Consider the following 22,860-nt stretch of genomic DNA (forward strand, 5'->3'; position numbering starts at 1 on the left):
CTATTCTCCCTGACCCTTGCCAAGGAGTTGCTCTTAACTGGTGCCCCTCACCTCAAAGCTGCAAGATAGTGGGAACTGCTACCTTGTGTCCCTTGATTACTACCAAATCCGACACCAGTACTAAGGCAGACAGAGGGCAGTGGCTGCATTTTTTACTTCTTCATGTTGGACAAAGCAGGACAGGGACTGTGGCAAGAGTTTCAACCTACAATCCGTCACTGGTGGGACCTTGAAAAACCTTAAAATTGCCGACAAAAAGTGCATGTTACCATCGTGGATGGTGTTAGTGCAAAGTCCTGACCCCTTTCAAGGTTTATGCAAAAGTAAACTGAAATATTCCTCTTCTAATGCTGCTGCTTGAGAGAGGAGACAGAGATTATTTTATTTTCCCTTGCTTCATCACATCAAGATGCTCATCTACATAACTGAGAAGTTCTTACCTCCAGCAGTTGAACTGCACTTAAACTCCATGGACCGGATGTTAAGAGTGGCTAAAATGCTTTCTGTGTCCACCAGAGTTGGGTTGGTGGAAGCTCTCAGGTTAGAAGACAGGATGGTACACATGGTGCAGTACCTTATGTTAACTGCCCTCAGGTCTGCACAGGAGAGAGCGCTGCCCTGGTAGAAAAGGACAGATAATTGGAGTATGAGACTGAGAGAAGGGTGAACATTAAAGGGTCATAGGTTTGGTTCAGATAAGCAAACACATTTCAGAAACTTCTCCAACATTCCTCTCACCAGCAAAGGTCCAGAAACAGAAGTAGAAACTGCAAAAGCTTTGAGCTTCTCTTGTGAAATTTTGGATACCTTCCCACTTCTTCTGGGGAGCAGGTTCTCTGTGCTTCTGCAGGAAACCAGAGAGTGCAGAGGCACCCGTAAAAGAAAACAAACTTCGGAGAAGTGAAAATTTCTCAAGAAATTTTTGGGTTCAGGTTCAAGTTTTGGGGCAGAGGATCAGTTAAGTTCTTGTTGGATCTGAACGGATTTGTCCATCCCTGATGAGAATACAGAATTGCAGAAGGAAAATCCAGTGGAAGACAAAAGAAGCAAAGTCCCATCATAAGGGGAAAGTGTCAACATTGGAGTTTTGCACATGGTTACTAAAAACATATTGAACTTTAAAATGGTCTAAAAATGGTGTGAGTGTGTGTATGAGAGAGAGAGACAGAGAGAAAGTGAGAGACTGAACAGAGAAATTCTTACCGGGAATAATAGCAGCTTTGGGAAATTCTGGATAAATTTCCACTCTCTTTTCATATATTCCAGAGACCCGACAAAGACGATGTCTTTCAGCTCCTGGTAAGTGAAGTTACTGGCTCGTAAAGGCATCACAAAGTTCCGTAGCCCAATCAATGTCGAGTTAGCATCTCCAAAGACACAAACCACGATATGATCATGCAGAGGTGAAGTAGTTTGTCCCTGGTGCTTCTAAATTAAAACAGAACAACCCCCATGCTGCTAGTTTTTTACATTTTTCTTGGATCATTTCCTTACTGGATAATACCCTTGCCATAGAATCAGATTTTGTATAAAATGAAACAATTCCTCATAAGTTCTTTGAGTCCAAACTCACTCCCCTAAAGTTTTGGTGGCAGGAATACAACATAGCAGAGAAGATAGCTTACAAGGGTGAGGTGAGCTACATGTTCAAATCCCAACAGTATCTGCTGAGCCCTACAGTCTTCTAAGATGGTAAAATAAATGCTAGACAGTGTTGTATTTATGAGTCTTTCAGGTGAGCCTTTAAAAAGTAAGGTCCTGTTAGCTGTGCATGGATATTACAGATACAAGGAACTTTTTCACTAAGGGTTGAAAGTTCACCTTGAAGTTGTGGTCAAAATCTCTCCCCCTCACCCACACATACATTGCTGTGAAGTGTGCTCCTCTCAGTACACATGAGCAGTAAATTCCATGAAGCTTGCAACTTCCTGTCAGAAAACACAGGCTGATTGCTGCAAACAGAAGAATTTTACCTAGACACCAGATTAGAACCCATTCCTCTGCTGTGCTCAGCCAGAGTTCTGGATTTTAAAGGGACACTCCCTACCCTTTCTGCACTGGCTTCTCCTACAGTGCTAAGGTTTTGAGTGTGTTCCATATCATGGCTAATCAGTACTTCATTGCAATGGTGGGATTAGAACTCCAATCATCTTGCTCCAAAAGCACAGAGCAGTATTGCTTGGAGCAAGCTATTAGCAGTATAGGGCCTACAACTCACAGTGGAGCAGTTCTTAGTCCCTCCAGTAGAGAGCAGTGATGTACATACACAATTTTAAACCCTCTTCATTCCCCTCCCCCACAGTCTATTCACCTCAGCTTTACTGCTCCTCTCATCTGTGTCCCCCTCAAGCCCCTTCCCTTCAGGGTCCCCGCTCCCTTCTTTTCTGTCCATTTATCCGATATCTTCCCAACCAAACCCACCCCCAAATAAATAAATACATACATACTTTAAATTGTAGCACTAATATGACATCTGCTGCCTGCACACTGTTCTCTCTGCTTGTGTTTTATACCATGTTCCCCATGCTGTGTCTGCTACCCTGTGTTTGTGCATGAGCCCCCATTCTTGCTTGGTTCCTAGGCACTACTGAAGTCAATATGATTAATAACAACAACAACTTTGGCCAATTTGTTATTTGCATAGGATCATATTTATCCAGTTATGTATTTATTATTAATTTCAGGGTTGGGGCCCCATTGTGCACGGCAAGGTACAAATGCACAGGAAGACATGGTTAGTCATTGTCATCTCATTTAAATCACATAGATCAGGGGAGAGGCAGAGCAATCATGTTATGGAATTTGTTTCCCTATTTTTTGACCAGATGTATATTTGGGTTTTGCATTTCTGGTTCTGTGACGTCATGTTTCCTTGTGACACACTACACGGTTGTTTTCATCATCCTCTCTGCATGACGAGGTGTTGAGTAATGAGATGTGACTGAGGAAGCCTTATTTGATTGGTACATGGTATGTGTCCACATTAACCAGTCAAGAGCTGTCAATGTATGTATATGGTGTGTGTCCACCTTAGCCAATGAGGTGTCAAATTAGTAAGTCCTCATAACATTCTTTCCCCAACCGCTTTTCTTCCCAGAGAAACAAAAGCATTATGGCAGAGGAAACTTTCCTGATGAGAGATTACAATCATAACTAAATTAAATGATTGTCTCTAACTAATTGGATTAGTTTATATTGAATAATGAAACCTTCAGCTGTATTTAATGCAACATGCCTTAAGTCCAATGATTAATTTGTTGAATGGAGCTAAACAATTAAAAAACACAATCTATTATATAGTGTATTTAATAGGAACAATTGGAAAAACTATGGCTGCTGGAATCTGCAGAAAGAAATACTGTATGCAACTGCTAGATCAACAGGAGCAAGTTTGGTATAATAAGTGAGCAACAGGGACTGGCATGTCATTTTGGAGAAACATGTCTACACGCTTGGGGTGTAATTCCCAGCTTAAAGAATCACACTGGTGCTAGCGCTGATAGTGCTAGTGCACTAAAAAGAGCATAGCATGAGTAACGGGAGCGGCTCACCACCCTAGCACATATCCACCTGAGACGCTACGTACGTAGCTGTGTTGGTTAGCACCTCAGGCTTCTTGCACTGCTGTGGCTACACTCTATTTTTAGCACACTGGTTTGATCAGACCTAGTGCTGATATGATTTCTCGAGCTGGGAATCCCCAGCCCCAAGTGTAGACATACGCTAAGTATTTGAAAATGGAACTTAGGTGCTTTTGAAAATGCTACACTTGGTTTATCTGACCTGAGCCTCCAGGCTTTTCGGATATTTATCCCTTTCTGTTTTGGAGGTTGATGGGTTTTAGGATCCTTTTACATGCTCAGAAGGAGGATGCTGCATTTCAAGCAGCATGAATTCCAACCGGCTGCAAGTCTCCCAGCTGGCGGAACAGCTTGAACATTCTGTATGTCTGATGAAATCTTTGATCACCTCACTGCAAGATTTGGTTGCCTCCTCTCAGCATCCTGGCAGCTCAGAGCACCGCCTGCCATTTCTAAATGGAATTTTGTTCTTTTAAAAGACTAACACTTATAGTAAATAAATGAACTAAAAAAAAAAGTTTAAAGATTCCCAGACTGGTAAAATCAGAACACAGAAAGTCTTGAAATTTGCAATTAAGTCATTTTAAAAACAAAATATTTGAAAATCAGTTTCCCCTTTGCCTACCTGCCAGGACCCTCTAGTGAACCAGCTGCCTCCCCACTCGTGCTGCATAGGAAAGGCTTTGCTGAGGAGCGATTATGTATTATATTAGAGATATATTAAAAAAAGCCCCCTCTCTGTGCCCCGCATATAGCCCTAGAAAGGTTGGGGTTCAATTCCCAGCTCAGCCACAGACACCCTGTATGACCTTGGGCAAGTCACTTAGCCGCTCTCAGCCTGAGATTCCCATCCGTAAAATGGGGATAACACTCTTATCCCTGTCTTCTGCATGTAGCATATACCTTCTTCGGGAGAGGGACGGTCTCCTGTGTGCATGTCAGTGCCTAGCATGATGGGGTCTTTGTCTTGGTTGGAGCCTCCAGATGCTACTGTCGTACTAATAATAACAACCAGCCGGAGAAGATGGAACACCCTCAAGGATGGTACAGCTTCCAGACATTCCCATTCCCACCTGTCCCTGAGGCTCAACCCTCAGGGTCTCGTAGCATAGATCAGTGTCTAAAGGGCACAGTGTATCCCGAAGAGAACAAGAAAGAACACAAGTAAAGTGAGTGAGTGAACAGTGCAGGTGTGAATGTCCTTGGTACTGAGTACACAGTGGGTATCAACCTCTGCAGACAGCAGAGCCCTTCGATATTTAAAAAGGCATGCTAGTTCCATACAGCCTAGCTAATTACACCACACCTACCAGGATAGCCTGTTCCAATGGGACAGCCTCGCACCAGTGGAACATTCCTGTTGAATCCAGCAAAGCATTTCTATCCTCTTCTATCACGAGAGCTGCAGTCCTAAATAGACAGAGCAACTGATCAGCTACATCGCAGCCATGGTGACAGTTTAGCCACATTGAAATGATCTTTGTACCTGTTGGCAAAAACCCATCTTTGTCTGACTCATGGCTAGTCTGTCCCACTGCAGCAAGGCAGATCAGTTGTGTGGAGCTGTACATTACACACAAGAGCCCTGTCTTGTCCCTGATGGTACATGGTTACAGTGATGGTGGAGCAATTTAGAGAACACAAGAGGGGATTATTTAGATGAATCCTCTTGTTAATGTGCTGTGTAGAGCCAAGCAAATGCAGGGAAAACATATTCATCAAATATTTCTTTGAATTATTATATGGATGGTTCTAGTGGCTGTTTTGTGCTTGCTTCCCCTGAATACTCTAAGCATCGAGTTCATCAGCAGGGATGTTCGTGGAAAGAGCGATTTTTATGCAACCCTGGTCTAGCCCCAAAACCCAATGAAATCAACAGGAACCTTTCCATTGACTCAATGAGTTTTGGATCAGGACGATGTTGCAGTGTATTGACAGAAAGTACATTTCAGATATGTAGTTGTGCTTCAAAGTGTTATACTCATCTAATCAGGGAGCAGAAACAAGACCATGTGACTTACATATCCAATCAGGTTAAATTCTGAATGTTGTGATGTTACTGTTCCTCACCTCAAGAATTGTTTGGAGAATACTTCTGAATGACAGATAATTATGAGTAAATCACTATCTGATCACCGCCAACTCTTGAACAGAAAAAGAGGTGAAATGTGTTGAATAAATAATTCACTCAGAACGATTTTCTCTGGTTCTAAAGTTGGGGTAAAATCAACCTTGAGCAATTGTCAAGAACATTTGTCAAGTCAGGTACAAAATCTACTTGATCACCCTATGACTGTAATGACCACAATAATGGGGGAATTAAAAAAAAACACTTACGGGATTAGATCTTCAGCTAGCGTAAATTGGCATAGCTCCATTGCTTCCATAGAATTACATGAGCCTGCACCAGCCGAGGTACTACCCCTTCCTATTTGACATGTCTTAGGGCTTGTCTACTCTTAAAAGGCAGCAGTGTCGCTGTAGTGCTTTAGTGAAGATGCTACCAATGCCAATGGGAGGGCTTCTTTTACTGGCTAGGTACTCCACCTCCCAAAGAAGTGGTAGCTATGTCGACAGGAGAAGCCCCCCGTCCCATTGATATAGCACAGTCTACACCAGGAATTAGGTTGGTATCACTACATCATTCATGGTGAACAACGCAGTTATACCGGCATACCTTGCTGGTGTAGACCATGTGTCAGTAATCTCTCATCTAAACAGAATTAGCAAGGTGAGGTTCACTGAATGGGAGGGTGTTGCGGGGGCAGGAGGGAGGTGTGAAGGGAAAGGGTGACATTCCTTTATGAGGCTTGCAGGGCCTTTCTGAGTCTGTTTCTTTCCACAGGAGACCTCATCAAAGACCAGGCTGGAAGTTCCAGTTGGCTGCTGCTAGCTCACCAACCTTAGTCTAAGGAAATAATAACAAAGCCCCAGGGTGTCCTCGTTAGAATGGGTTGCCTTGTTCTTTTTAAATTAACATGTTTCTAGGTTTTATAAACATTCACCCATCATGAGACCAGCACAAAATATAAAAGCCACAAAGGGTCCATTAATGGCACTGAGCAAAGCTGTAATGACTGCAGCTTGCCAAGCAGCCTGCAAGCCTTCTCTGCAACATGTTCAAGATATTAGAACATGTGCTGAGTTTAATTTTAATCAGAAGTCAGAGAGCTGGCTCCATTGCAGACCTGCAGTGCCTTCTTAACCCTGTTCTCTCTTAGCTAGCACAGTCCAGCAAGGACCAGCACCAGATGTTTCAGAGGAAAGTGCAAGAACCCTCACCCATGGCAGATATGGGATAATCTGCCCTCATGATGGTCTCACTTTAGAGACTGTCTTAAACACTGAACCATAAGGTCTTATATCTCTTCCGAATTTAATTATTATTAACTATTAAAACTCTAGATATTATTGCTACCATGTAAATGTCTAGTCCCTCTTTGAATCTTGCTAAATTCTTGGCCTTAATGACATGCTCTGGCAGTGAGTTCCGCTACCTAATTATAGGTTGCATTAAAAAAAAATCCTTGTATCAGTTTTGAATTTTTCATTTTCCAATTTTATTTGCTTTCCTTTTGTTCTAGTGTTATGAGACAGGGAGATAGTCTAAACTTGTTCTCTAAACAGAACTGTCTACAGTAATTGATATATCCAGGGGAATAAATAAACCTGCATCCCTTTAAATCTCTCCAGTGTCTCTGTACAGTCTGATGCCAAATAAAGACACTTTTGTCCATTAGCCATACTGCTCCTCCCCAGTATTCAAGGCCTCCTCCCTGCTGCCCAGATAATGAATGTCCCAGCCAGTGATTAAATGGTATTTTGGCAAGTTAGAGACAGTCTTCTCACAAGCTCTTTTTACTCTACTCAGCTCTACCAATCAATCAGTGCACCCGTTTTCTGTCATAATAAAACCATCATCTATATATACAAGCCATCATGGGTGACATCTCCCTTCATTCCAATATTATAGGAAACATATATGCCTTGGAGGAAACACCTGTTGGAACCCTGAGATGAAAAAAAAAAAAAAGACTGCAAGAAACCCACTTCATCATAAAGGCATCCACCTGATGTCCTTGCCAAAGCAAAGGGGATTGTAATTTAGCTCACCATTCTTTAACTAAGGTTCCCTTCTGCTATATGCTCTGCAAATGGCATGATCCTTGCAGAAATCTGCTTTCCTTGGAAGAGGAATAAATCAGCCTACACTTAGATTTTAGGAATTTGAAAGTGGGGAAAAGAGTCTTACTGGTATATAGCAAAGAATCCTGTGGCACCTTATAGACTAACAGACGTTTTGCAGCATGAGCTTTCGTGGGTGAATGCCCACTTCGTCAGATGCAAGAGTGGAAATTTCCAGGGGCAGGTAAATATAAGCAATCAAGAAGCAAGCTAGAGATATGATATCTGTCTGTATTTGTGCAAGTTTCTTCATGAGGTTGATGGATTTCCACTCCATACGGCTAAATGCAGTGCCTTGCATGGTGTCAAGTATCAGAGAGGTAGCCGTGTTAGTCTGGTTCTGTAAAAGCAGCAAAGAATCCTGTGGCACCTTATAGACTAACAGACGTTTTGCAGCATGAGCTTTCATGGGTGAATGCCCACTTCGTCGGATGCAAGAGTGGAAATTTCCAGGGGCAGGTAAATATAAGCAAGCAAGAAGCAAGCTAGAGATATGATATCCATCTGTATTTGTGCAAGTTCTTGCATCCGACGAAGTGGGCATTCACCCACGAAAGCTCATGCTGCAAAACGTCTGTTAGTCTATAAGGTGCCACAGGATTCTTTGCTGCTTTTACAGAACCAGACTAACACGGCTACCTCTCTGATACTTGACACCATGCAAGGCACTGCATTTAGCCGTATGGAGTGGAAATCCATCAACCTCATGAAGAAACTTGCACAAATACAGATGGATATCATATCTCTAGCTTGCTTCTTGATTGCTTATATTTACCTGCCCCTGGAAATTTCCACTCTTGCATCCGACGAAGTGGGCATTCACCCACGAAAGCTCATGCTGCAAAACATCTGTTAGTCTATAAGGTGCCACAGGATTCTTTGCTGCTTTTACAGAACCAGACTAACACGGCTACCTCTCTGTCACTTACTGGTATATAGATGCTTAGGGCCAGATTATCAAAAGAGTTCAGGGCCAGCTTTTCAAGAGCTTGTCACTTACTGTTGGGGCCAAATTTCTCAAAAGGGCTGAGAATGTTCGGTGCTGGGCTTTTTCAAAAATCTGGCTTTGGGTGTCAGAATAAGAGCTGCTGCTTACTGAGTGCTTCGGAAAAGCTGAGCCTTGTTTAGATGCCTGAATGGGAGCTGAGCTGCTTGAAAATCTGGCCACAATTCTGAGTGCTGAATGTTTGAAAATCTGGAGATAGATGCATATCCCACTTGTGGATGGATGCGTAGGGATGTGGGGGTGTTTCCAGGTCCCAGATGTGGGGGTGTTTCCAGGTCCCACTCTGTGTCTGATCCACCCAGAATATGAATCTTTTATAGCCTCACCTGACAATGCTTGGCTGTTTAACCAAGCCGTAGAAAGACTTGTGCTTTCAGCTCTAGAGGTCCCCAATTTAATCCCCTGTGTGTCAGCCAGGATGGCAGCCATCACAGGTGCTCCAGAGTTGAAATGATAGGTAGATAGATAACTACAGTTTGATAGCGAAGTTTGTTCTTTTCCTATATCAACTCATAGTCAAAATTGTAACAGAAACTCATCAGTCACGTCTTAGTGAACACTAGATCAGTACCTCAGCTCCAAGGTATGCTAGAAGACAGACAGATCCATTATGTTTCAAACTTCATATGAGAACTTTGAACTAGCATAAGTGATTAACAGTTGTTTATAGCATTGCAAGACAGGAATGGAAGCCTTTTTATCATATCTCCAACTGCCAACAACGTCCTGCTGATAAGCTATCTTTAAATCCTTCACAATGTCTTTGCAAAGCTCTGAAATCTTTTTTGAATCCCCAGCCTGCAGCATTATGACCTTGGATGTTTCATTCTCACATAAGAGAATGTGCTTGAAGTGAGTCTTGGTGTCAGGTTTTTTTTTTTTTGGTGTTTGCTGAGTTCTTTGCTTACTTGTATTCCCTTGGCTTCGGCAAGCCGAGAACCTTTGCAAATCCTCGGAACACAATGCTGCCTTCTGTCTCCCAGTGTTGTAATGAGGAGAGGAAAAGGACATAAGACTGAATGCAAAGCATCCTACCATTAGTGGTGGATGGAAGAATTTCTTGATTATGCCTGAACAACTAACACACATGGTAAATCCCTGACGGGCCATTGCAGAAGATTTCAGAAAGAAGAAATCTCTGGGTACCTGAATGAAGCAAGCAGGTTGATTCAACAGCTGGAGCTTGGAAAGTCCTCATCCCACCAGCCTGGACATCGTTCCATTGTCTTCTGCATGTTGAGGCTCGTGAATGAGTTAATGCATGGAATATAGGCTATTCAGTTCACATCCCATTTGGGAATCCTCTTTATTGTTTTTTTAATCACTCCCAGATATTGCACCGCACATATGTTAGTCTTATACTTCAAGGAGGAGTGGGGCTTCAAACACAAATCAAAAATTGACTGTGCCTGAGCAGGTTGCTACACAGTCTTCCTTTCATGGCCATGGCTGCATTGTGAGAATACTGCTTATTCATCATCACAGATTAATTTATATCACTTCAATCATAATGGATCAAAGTGGTTTACGTACTTTGCATGGAACTGTGAGGTGTAATTAATTAATGTATGCAGAGGAGCTGTGCATAATTGCAAAGTATCATTATTTGTAGTATTGCAACAAACAGTTAACAAACATATCGAGCAACAAGTAAAACCTATCTAAAAAATAAGCCTTTTAGAAAAAAGTATTGTAATTGTATCCATTGAACCAAACAGCTCCTTAACAACATACATGCAACCCCCAGTGAAGTGAGTGGAGTTACACAGGTATCACTAAAGTTGCAACAGACAATTTTATTTATAGTACAGAAACACCTAAAGGCCACAGCTGAGATCAGGGCCTTATTATACTACGTGCTTTGCCTGCACAGTGTAAGGGGCAATCCCTGCCCCCCAAAGCTTTCAATATGAACTGACAAGACAGAGACAGGATGGAAAGTGATTTACCTGCAGTCACACACTAGGTGGATAGAAGGGCTGAGATCAGAACCCAGATTTTCTAACTCCTAGTCTAATCCATTAAGCCACAGCAAGGCCATATTGAGACATACCACGCTGCAGCAGCACAGCTATACCAGACGCTCTGGTCAAGATGCTCTATGCCGATGGGAAAGAGCTTTCCCGGCGGCATAAAAAAAAACCACCTCAGTGAATGGTATAAGCTATGTGGACGGGAGAAGCTCTCCCAACGATATAGCGCTGTACACACAAATGCTTATGCTGGTGTAATTTACGTAGCTCAGGGGTCTGAAATACTCACACCGCCATGCAACATAAGTTTTTCCAGCATAGGCTGTAGTGTAGACATAGCCTGAGACAGCACCAGCATTGTGCCAGTTGCTTTATGTTTAACTACAAGAATAAAGTTCTCTGTAACCACAAGGTTAGCAACTTTTGTTTTAAATGAAATTACATGATTATTACAGATTATTACATGACTGCAGGAGCTGGGCTTTAATAAAAACACCAAATATCACATGATTTGTCATAAAATCATGAGTTAGCAACTCTGTGAACAAAATGTGGGTGCAAATGTACAATAGGTAACAATGCTGCACTGTTGGCGAGATGGCCTAGGTGCTCTCATGGGTCCTTTCCACCTCTAAACACTATGAAGCTGTTTGACCTTCCTTAGTAAGCCGGTCATCTGATCTGTATGTCCCCTCTCTGCCCTCCACTCTAATTAGCTTCCTCAGAAAGGTTGCTAGCACTTTACTGTACAAGGACACGTTGTGCAGCACGCAGATAAAAGCCAGGTGCCATAACTCCAGCACTGACGTGTTTAATAACCACACCATTATCACAACAAAGCCAGACGCCCCGGTTGCAGATTGAATGTGTGTGTCTGCAAATTGTTTTAACAGAAAACAATAGATCATTATGAGTGGTGTCCATTTTGAGATCTCTGCTGAAGTTCCCAAGGGTTACTGTAGGGCCATTAAAAACGCTGTCCTGCCCACACCTATGTATAACGTATTGCAACTGAGAGATGGTTTAAAATTGCAAACCACTGACTCAGAGTCGTATCAGCTTCAGGACTCTGGCAGCCCCTAACTAGGTTAGTCTGGGACCCAACCCCCACTTCCCTCCTCCAAACACACAGATACACTCAATTCACCAGCTGTGACATCACCCATGATTGCCAGAACATCATTTTGAAGGGGTATTGTCCTGATACGATACTGTCAAAACTACTGTTCTCTGTGGTGTCCTGCTCATGGTTCCTTCCCACCCTCCCTGCATTCCAACTTATTTCATGTCACTGTACCACTGATTTAAATTGAACCATTTTCACCGAGATGAGGAAAAATGCCTTTTACTCACAGCACAAACTTCTGAAGGTACACTGCTGAAGAAGTGCTGTGGTTTGCCTTATGGTGGAAATTGGTGAAAAGCCCATATTTGGCTGGTTTTATACTATGAGAGAACTTTACACACAGCTGTACTGATGGAAAATGACCACAGAGATTTACAGTGCAAAGTTTTGGATTCAAGCCCATTGTCAATCAGAATGGGGTGGATGCTAACTTTAAAAAAGTAGGGCCTGATTCTGCTACTCACACTTTCAGCAGTGGCTTTTCTCGGTGACAGACTGATCAGAGAGTAAGGCACCACTCAGCTTGAGCACGGGTGGCAGAATTTGGCCCCTAATTATTTAATTAAAACCCCAAAGCACTTGATATGTATGAAGGAACAACGCTGAACTTGGCAAACAGGGAAAAACAAATCTGGTCATAATGACCAATAATCTCCAATGACAACCTTGTTTTTCTGAGAACTTCTTAACAGTTCCCTCTTTTTTGTTTTTTTGGTTTTTTTTGGTCACTGCTTATCAGAATTTGCATGGCTAGTTAGTGGGTTAATTTAATTATGAACAGTGCTTCTGAACATCCTGATGGGGGGATCTGTGGAGGGCAACAGAATCTGTTCTTGAATTATGAAATTGCACACACTCACACATCTGGAAGCCATCATGGAACAGATCACTGTCTTGTAAACACATGTTGAGTGTTGCAATATTGTACTAATCACTTCCAACCTGTCAAAGTTTGCAGGAGAATAGTGACTGGGAACATTTGGGATAATTTGTAACTTAGTGCCATCAGCTACTTCCCCCCACTTATCATGACGTAATTAATAGCAAAATAATCTAAAGAATAGAACTTGGGTTAGTCAAGATCTTCGATGATAGGAGTGATTTTTCACTAAGGCCAATATCCAGCAAAAGCTGGGACCCAGCTACACAGCAGCATATCATGTGATTTTTAGATGAACTGAATCTCTAGCATGTGAGACGAACTGGTCTGAGTCCTCTACAAGTGGCATGCAGCTCTGATGCTGGCTTTCTGCACTGGGGTGGTGTTGTATCAACCAGGCAAGGTACTAACAAACTTCAAAAGGACTTTATTTTTAAAGTGGAAACCTTTTTACCAAGCTGCTGCTGCACCCTCTGTAACTCTCACTCTACCTCCTCAAATCCACCCCCCTTCCTGTTTCCTGTCCTTTCAAACTCCCTACAGCCAGTGCTCCCAGTTCTAATAATCACAAGCAACATCTAAACACCACATTCCCTCCTCTCTTAAGAAACTCTCCCAATTAAAATAAATATTGTTGTTCTAACCACAGGAACAAATAGGAAACAATTCACTATACTATTGGCAGAAATATTACACTGAAACACTGTAGATACTACATAACAGTCTCTAGTCCAGACGGGTGGTCGTCTGGGTCTGAGAGGCCATCTCTCAAGCCCCAGTTCCAATGCAATGTCTTGTTGTGTTGATACTACTGTGAAGTCATCCAAGCAGACTGGGTGTTAGTATAATCTCCTCTTGGTGCATAGGCAGGTGCAAGATAAGAACCATTCCATACCCGCCCTTCAGAAAGTTGATAGGTGTAAGGTCCCTTCTTCTCTATGATTGTAAGAGAAGCTGTGAATTTATGGTCCCCTTTGCATAAAATTCCAGGTTTTTGTATTCTAATGAAGGAACCACACTCAAACGTTGGTTCCGTAGCACCCCGCCGCTTGTCTGTGAAAGCCTTATACTTTGCTTGGTTCTGTTCATCTGTTTTTCCTCACCTCATCCTCGGTTGGGGCCTCAGGTTGTGCCTTTAACAATCCAGCAATGTTCAGTTTAGTATTCATCTGTTTCCCATGCAGTAACTCTGCAGGTGATCTTTATGTTGTGGCATGTCATGTAGCCTGGAATGCTTGCAAGAAATCAGTAGTGAAGGGTATCCACAGTCGCCCTTCCAGTTTAGCCATTTGCAAACTCTCTTTCAAACTTCTGTTAAACCGTTCGATTTCCCCATTGGCTTGAGGGTAATATAGGAATGACCTTCTGTGTAAAATGTTCCTCTCTGCTAGAAAAGTTTCAAACTCCAGGGAAGTAAATTGACTACCATTATCTGAAACCAGTTCTTTGGGGTTACCTTCCCTGCTAAAAACTGAAGAGAGGAACTTAATAACGGTAGCAGAAGAGATTTGTGATGTAAATGCTACCTCAGTCCATTTACTGAAATAGTCTATTAAAGTGATGGTATAACGACAGTCAATTGGAGCAGCATCAAAGGGTCCTACAGTGTCAATCGCCACTTTTTCCCATGCAGATTCAGGAAGAGGAACAGGCTGTAATGGAGGGGTACATGTCACTGCTGTCTTATCATGCATTCGGCAAGTGACACAGGATTTTCTGAGTGCTTCAGTTTGAGAGTCTATCCCTGGCCACCAATACAGATCCCGTCGTCGTTGTTTGGTTCTGACAATTCCTTGATGAGTATCGTGTGCCAGGTGTATGAGTTTTAACTGTAATTCTTCTGGCACAAGTAGCTGGTGTGTACCTCATAGCACACAGCCATCGAGCAAAGAAAGTTCATCCAGAACTCTAAAATAAGGCAGCAAAACTGGGTCAAAGTTTTTAGGGTTACTGGGCCATCTCTGTCAGAAATTCCCATAGTTTTTGTTGAATTGGACACGCTGAACAAGCAGCTTGAAATTGTTCTCTTGTAACTGCAGTAAGAATGCTTGTAATAAGTGTGACTACTACATCCTCATCCTCCAGTGGACCATCTGGTGAAGGCAAAGCCAGGCAAGAAAGGCAATCAGCTACCACATTTTTGTTTCCAGGCTTATATTCCAGTTCATAATTGAAAGAGAGTAGTCTTGCAGACCATCTAGCAATATGATACCCTGCTCTTCCCAGTCCTTTCGTGGTGAGCAACATCGTCAAAGGGCTGTGGTCTGTGCACAATTTGAACGTGCAGCCCCACAGGTAAGTTCTCCACTTTTCAGTAGCCCAGACATAAGCAAGTACTTCTTTTTCGACTGTAGAATATTTTCTCTCAGCATTACTCAGTGTCCTTGAAGCAAATGCAACAGTCCTCTCTGTGTTGTCCTCATGAAGTTGTGTGAGGACAGCCCCAAGTCCATAATCCGAAGCATCAGTAGTTACAATTGTGGGCAATGCAGGACTGAATAGTGCAAGTACAGGACTATGTACAGTCAAGTCTTTCATCATTTCGAAACAAGCTTGTGCATCCGTTGTCCACACTAAGGTTGAACTTCTCCATAGTAATTCTTGTAACGGTTCAATGACAGAAGCATAATTGGGAATGAATTTTGCATACCAGGAGGTAAGAACCAAGAAGGGACATAAGGTTTGCAAATCTGTTGGAGGAGGAGCATTTGAAATTGCCAGGATATGGTCTGGATCAGGTTTTAGTCCAGCCTGTGAAATTGTATGCCCCAGAAAGGAGAGTTCAGTTTGTCATTTGCATTTGGACCTATTGAGCTTGAGGCCTGCTTTGTTGATGCAGTTTACTACAGACTGCAGGTTATCATCATGCTCCTCAGTAGTATTTCCAAACACGATAATATCATCCAAATAGCACTGAACTCCTGGTTGATTCTTCAGAATCAATTACATCATTTTTTGGAAGGCACTTGGGGCTGATGCGAGACCATATGGAACACATTTAAAACAAAATAGTCCCTGATGTGTAATAAATGCTGCGAGGTCTCTGCTATCTTCATGCAACATAACCTGGTGGTATGCGCTCTGCAAATCAAGAGTAGAAAACATCTTTGCTCCACGGAGTTCTGCAAATACTTCTTCAATGTGAGGAAGAGGATGGCTGTCAATCACTATAGCTTTATTTGGCTCCCTTAAGTCCACACAAAGGTGAATGCCTCCACCCTTCTTCAGCGTCACTACTATAGGTGAAACCCATTCCGAGGAGTTAATCTCTTCAATAATGTCCTTTTGAACAAGTTTTCTAAGTTCCTCTGAAACAGCTTCCCTGACTGAAAATGGTAAGCGCAGTAATTTCTGTCGTACAGGCATCACATTATTCCGCATTTTAACTTTATGCAGAAACCCATAAGCACAGTCGAGTTTCTCCTCAACCTGGTGTTGGGTCCCAGCTGAAACTGGTGTGTATACCACAAGAGTGCTTTGCTGAGGAAGGTCAATTCATCCATTAACTACCCTGAGATTTAAAGCAGCCAATAAATCTCTGCCAAGGATAGGAGTGCCTTTGTGGACAATGTAGAACTCTGCAGTTACACAGCAATCACCAAAAGTAACTATTGCTGGCAGGCAGCCATGTACTGGAATATGGCTTTTCAAATACCACACCAACTGAAGTTTGGGTTCAGTAAGAGGCACATCTTTAAAGTAATGCAAATAGATGGAATCAGCTAGTATAGATACTGCTGAGCCACTGTCCAACATTAGCTGAATAGAGTGTGATTTACCTGAGGGTATGGCGGAAACGTTTACAGTGCACAATATCTGTTCTGGAATATGTGCAGTAGTGGTTTTGTCCACGCTCAGCACAGTAACATCTGGTATTGTAACTGCGTGCACCTGTTGATTGAACTGGCTACTGCGACATACTTTAGCAAAATGCCCAATCTTTTTGCAATGATTGCACTGAGCTACTTTTGCTGGACATCCTGTGTAGCTCGCAAGGTGTCGTGAGGATCCATAGCAAAAACTTTTACTGTATTTTGAATTTGACGATTCAGTGGCTTTTCATTAGTTTTCCTCCTGCAATTGTTTGTCTGCGGCAATAGTGAACTTTTCTGCAAAGGAGTCACAGCCTGGACTGTGCCTCCTGTATCCCTGCTCATTATTTTGGCTTCAGCTGTAGCTGACTCAATCTGAGTAGCAATGGTTATTGCTTTTTCTAGTGTAAGTCGTGGTTCTAGAAGTAAGCGTTCTCTTACAGGAAACATGGTTGTTTTCTCAATGAGCTGGTCTCTAATCATCTCATCTGCCATACTCCCAAAGTCACAAGTTACAATCAGACTCCTCAGGGAAGCAATATACTGCATTATAGTCTCCCCTGGTTTCTGCCCACGCTGGCGAAATCTGTAGCGATTAGCTACTACATTCACTTTTGGCACAAAAAAGTTCTTTAATGTAGTGAGTGCAGTCTCATATTATCATCTGCAAGGGGAAAAGTGTAAAATATACACTGCCCTTCTGCTCCAAGGCAGTAGATTAGCAGAGCATGCTTTCTTACTTCAGAAATCTCTGTAGCACTGATTGCAAGCAGTTAAGTCTCAAACATATGGATCCAGGCAGTAAAAGCAATTGGAGGCTCACCTGGGCTTTGCAGAAAGGGTGCAGGTGGGTTCAGAGGCAGAAGATCCATCCTCGTCGCCATAATGTTGTATCAACCAGGCAAGGTACTAACAAACTTCAACAGGACTTTATTTTTAAGGTCTTTACCAAGCTGCTGCTGCACCCTCTGTAACTCTCACTCTACTGCCTCAAATCCACCCCCCTCCTTCCTGTTTCCTGTCCTTTCAGACTCCCAACAGCCAGTGCTCCCAGTTCTAATAATCACAAGCAACATCTAAACACTACAGGTGGATTTAATCCAATACAAAACAATCATTTTCTCTTAGGGAGACATACCTGGTGGAGTAGTGGGTGTTTGGACTCAGTGAAACAAAGAGGACTTTTGTTGAGCCAGGATTGAGCACAGAAGGTGAAATTCACCCCACACAAGGCCAATGCACCATTTAAGTCCTGTTTAGGCCCAATTTTGAGTGCTTCAGTGGTGCAAAGGTCTTGTGGCTAGCCCTCTGCACAGGGCTGAGTTCCACCCAGGCAGACTAAGGAATTCAGGACTTGGCACTGTCAAAGAGGCTTCCTACCAGTATTTCTCACATGCTAGCGCACCAGTTCAACCAACAAAATATGTCTGCCTTGTACTCCAAGGAGCTCCAGTTCATTGTTAATCCACTGCATACCTGTTTAACTCAAATCCCCATATAGTAATTAAACAGTTTTTTTTAAATGGATCATTACAATGTGATTTATGACTTTTGTGTAATTGTCAGAATTACTGTAGGTAATTAAAATACAAAGTGCATGCTGCCAGAGACTTCAGTCACTCTCTGCACTCTCATTAAAAATCAGGAGCTGACCAAATTAGAAATAGATTGGTTTGCACAAGTTCACAGGGAAAGCTAATTATGAAACTTATCCTTATGCACTCAGAACTCACATAGTCAGTCACGCAAAGTCTTAAAGCGATAATACTATTGTACAATGTGAAATGGAGTGAGCAATATATGGTGGGAACAACTCTCATTACGCTGTGCAAAGCAACTTCATTTTGCATAGTAAGTATATGCCCAAACCCTTTGGAAAGCTTGATAATGGACATGAGAGAAGGGAATAAAGAGGCTTAGGGGAGAGAGAAAGACTATGCTTTCACATGAGATTTGAAAAGAGGTAGAAAAATGCAGGGAGGAGCAGAAGTTGCAGAGAAGAAGGCTCTCTCACCAACAGTGGCAAGCTGGAGAGAAAGAAACAGAGTGAGGAGAGTAGCAAGCGGAGCTGAGAGAGATGAAGTCTGTGAGGTTGGCTGGAACAAGTCCATAGGCATCTTTAAAAACAAGGAAGGGAGATTTGTACTGGACTGTGAAATGCATGAATAAACAAAGAAGTCAGCAGACGGCAGGGGTTGAAATGACACTAAAGCTGGCTGGGAATTTTTTGGCAAATTGTTTTCACATCAAAATATGTTGATTTCTCAGAACTGAAACTGTTTGCGGGAAAGGGTTTGTTTTGATTAATTTCTTGACTAGAAAATTTTTTGGAAAAAAAAGTTTAGAAATCATTGAAAAGTCCAGTTTTTGATGTTTTTGAAACAAAAAATTTCAACTTCACAGTTCACGATGACTTTTCCTTTTGAAATTTGGGCTAATAATAGTATTTTTAATGGTCCAGATTGAAACAAAATGTTCCTAAATTACCTAAACAAAATGTATCAATTAACCCAAACCATTTTTTTTCAGTTTTTCACAGGTTTGTGAAAATTTGAGATTTTGAATTTTCATCCTGATTTGGAATGGACATTTTTTCCCCCTAAATTTCTAATATTTTCCCAATATAGAAAAAAAACAACATTTCCCACCCAGATGTAGTTGTCACCTCTTGATGCATAAAATTCTGCATGTCCTGCTGTCTGGAGAGCAGGGACAAGAGGCTACGGAGGCCAACATACAGATTTCAGCTGAGTTTAAGTCAAGAAATAAATTGTTGGTGAAATCATGGTCCCATTGACATCAGTGGCAAAACTCTCATTGACTTCAATGAGGACAGGATTTCTCCTCCATAAATTATAACATGTCCTTAAAATTCCAGATGCAAATAGACATTTTTTCATTAGTGGTTATGCAAAAATTTGATACTTGTGTTTTGGTACCAGTAAATGAATCAGATTTATATGTAAACAGATTTATGATGTCACTAAACCAGGCACCTCTTGACAGGTTTTGCACTCTTTGCACAGCTAGAGCTGTCACTAAGTCTCTTATACATATCACCACTTGATCCAGGCTATAATGTCTCATACACTGGTGTGTTGAGCTTTAGGCTTATTGGTTGAGTTATCCTTAAGATGAAAAAGACATCAGAGCTCCAAGATCAAGACTCACCCGGCGCTGTGTTAGAATAATAAATGAGGACATTTCAAAAATTATTTTATAAAGGAAAAGAGGAACTAACAAAATGCTGCTGGAGCTGAGGTTGAGTTGTGTTGGGTTCCTTACAGGATTCTGGGGCTTAGGCGTTGTGGAGAGAGAAAGAGAATATAGCTGAATGTATCCCACCTGATTTCTCCAGTCCAGATAAGTCCAATGAGCTGCATTTATCAGCAGATCTTATCTATCAATTTATCTAACCTGTCATCTTGACACAGACAAGGACTTTTTGCTAATACACAACATGAAGCATAGACTCCACTCTAGGGTAAAGAATAGAATGCAAAATAGTACCCTTGCTTCCCAAAATACAAAACAAAACAAAAACCTGCCTTAGATCAGGTTCACAAATATTAAAAAACAAACAAAAAACAAAAACAAAAAAAAACCCTGTTCATTTCACATGAGTCTACCCACCCCCATCTTTCCCCTACAACTCCCCAGCACTCTTCATTTAAGGTCATATGGCAAATCAGATTTTCAAAACAAGATTTGGGAAAATGTGGATGAAATAAGAAATGGCCTCCTAAACATTTTCCAAAAACCCAGTCAGAAGGGTTAACTTTGTTTTTCATTCCTTGTCCCTCTTAAAATTTCAATTTCCAAATGACATTGGAAAGGCCAAAATTTCCTAGATAAAAGAGGCATGGAGAAGCATCCAAACTTTTCACATTTATCCAAACCCTCTGAGGTTGCACTATGGCTTTAGACACCCACTGACATTTCCATCAACAGAAAAACAAAGGGAAAGTGAAACTTGTTTAACTCGTAAGTTAGGTTTTCCCCCTGACTGAAACACAGGCAGCTAAAGTTTCCCAGAACCCCCGCTCCTTCAGGGTAAATGCCAGGTAGGGATCAAAAGCACGCAGTGCATGCTGACAAAAAGGATCTTGCTTATTGTAACAACACTTTCTCCACCTCTATCTATCTCCCTTTTCTTGAGAACACAGTTTTACACTTGTCCTTCATACAAATAACCCGAGGGTGAGAATTATTCAGAAGGCTTGTGTTTGACACCCCATCTGTTCATTTCTGACAGCGATATATAATGTAAGGCTATAAAAACTTGAAAAATAATGCAACATAAAAAGGGATTGACTCGGCTCCAAGAGGCCATAAACGGTAACAAATACCATTGTATGATTTATTTCATGCTGTAATCTTTACAGTAAGTCATCTTTCAGACATTTCCATGTGACAGGTTTTAATAATATTAATGCCCAGAGCAATCCAAATCATCGCCAATAGACATATTTATCAAGCTGCCAATCCAAGTAAATGAAATTCTATAAGCAATAATGTAACATGTTTAAAGGAAGCTAATAAAACAAGTCAGCAGAGAAATATTACTTCAAAGTATTCTCTCTCTAATCCGGCCCTGGATGTTATACAGCCAAAATGCAAATCTTTCCCCTATGTGATTTATTGCTCCAAAAATACCAGTGACCTTTTCGTGAGCTCCTGCACAGCCCCTCACACACATTCATAAAGATCGCGATGCATTCTGCCAGATTAGCTGAATGCTGGAGTGCTTACCATTATTGCTTTGTTTTGCCTTGCCTTTGGATTGAGATGTGATGGGTAGCATCAAAGAATATGATTTTACATCTTTAAGATTTATTAAAAACTGACAAGCCCTAACGTAGGCTTCGCAACTCAGCAGGTATTTAGGAACAATTATCCAGATGCTAGATAAGTTTCAATTAAAGAGGAACTAAAATTTGTTTTTTTTAACCTGGTTTTCCCTTTCATCTAATTCAGTTTTTATTAATCCTTTGTTTGGCTAAACGATCTCCCATCCAGGACAAAAAAGAGTCTAAGACAGCACAATCAAGAAGCAATATGGGATCTTATGCACAAACACTCTTTAGTACCTATCTAGAAATAGAGCAGGAATGAAAAACAAGAGTCATCAACTCAGCAAAAAATACACCATTAAATTTGTCACGCCTATAGGCAAGAACTTGCGGAAAAACCATGTCTAGTAAAGGAAATGTATTGATGGAAGGACTCATAAGTGTCTCAGGATCCTAACAGGTTTCTATTCTTTCACTTATAGCCCAGCTTTATAGAATTTCTTTTGTGAAATGGTACCAGTTAAGTTAATTTCCGGGATATAAAGACCCACTTCCTGGTGATCTATTTTGGGTGAAAAAATGTGTATGTGTGTGTGTGTGTATTTGAATTTTGTATGTGTAGTTTGTGAGAAGAAATAATTAATCAGAGCTCGGCATGCAACCAAAAATCTATGCATGGCCTGGGCCCAGTGGGTGTTTGAGGTCTAGTAACCCTGCCCTGTTCCCTCCACCTGGACCTCCTTGACATTTTCTGAATTTCAGGTTCTTGATGAAATTTTAAATTGAAAATACATTTTTTTGACAAAGAACCCACTCTCGACAAATATAGACACAAGTGTTTTGTCAAAAAAATTGAGTGAAAACTTTAAGCTAGTGAAAACTTTTCGTGCAGTGAAAAAGTTTGCTGATTTTGACATTTCAAAAGTTCTGAAACTGTATTACCATATTTTGAAAATTCCTGTTTTTTTGGGGGGGGAGGGGCAGGGGGGTACCTACTCTACCTTCTCTCTCACACACTCTTTAGATGGAGTCTATTTTAGTTGTATCTGAGCACCCTTTTTATAGAGTGCTTAAAACTAAGTGCCTTAAAAGTCCCCAAGTCCCTGTAACCTTCCTAAACAAGGGGTCATGTGATCTCTAAGTTCTTGTCTATGGAAGGGAATAGAGCCATTTGTAACTGAACTGGTTTAAGCATGAACAGTTCAGTAGATTTACACTAACTAGAATGAATTGGTTTAAGATCCTTTGCCTATTCCCTAAATATTGCACTGTCCCTAAATCATTTCAACTGCAATGCCCTCTTGGCATCCATCCTAAAGTTCTCACCATAGCTCCCAGAAGTGGTGCATCATGAAGATTTTGAACAGCCTCTTGTACACAATGTGAACCAGTGCAGTTAGTCTGTGTCCATATATGCGCTGCAATAGTTCAAGACGAAGTGGCTTCTAATGCTGCAGCAGCAGAGCATACTCCAAATGGTATTAAGCCAGTTTGGAAAACTTTT

At 41.6% G+C, this 22,860-nt stretch overlaps 1 protein-coding gene across 3 annotated transcripts in view; it reads right to left on the reverse strand.

The window, feature by feature from the left end:
- Positions 1-22,860, reverse strand: part of KCNU1 (potassium calcium-activated channel subfamily U member 1) — a 94,483-nt gene that overhangs the window by 27,631 nt on the left and 43,992 nt on the right. For all 3 annotated transcript variants that reach the window (XM_045003297.1, XM_045003296.1, XM_045003298.1), the window contains 3 exons: positions 4,892-4,991; positions 1,204-1,428; positions 441-618 (listed from right to left, as the gene is read on the reverse strand). In XM_045003297.1, coding sequence (XP_044859232.1) covers positions 441-618; positions 1,204-1,428; positions 4,892-4,991 — 503 coding nt within the window. The remainder of the gene's footprint in view (positions 1-440; positions 619-1,203; positions 1,429-4,891; positions 4,992-22,860) is intronic.

The sequence above is a fragment of the Mauremys mutica genome, chromosome 2, assembly GCF_020497125.1.
Source record: "Mauremys mutica isolate MM-2020 ecotype Southern chromosome 2, ASM2049712v1, whole genome shotgun sequence".
Lineage (NCBI taxonomy): Eukaryota > Metazoa > Chordata > Testudines > Geoemydidae > Mauremys > Mauremys mutica.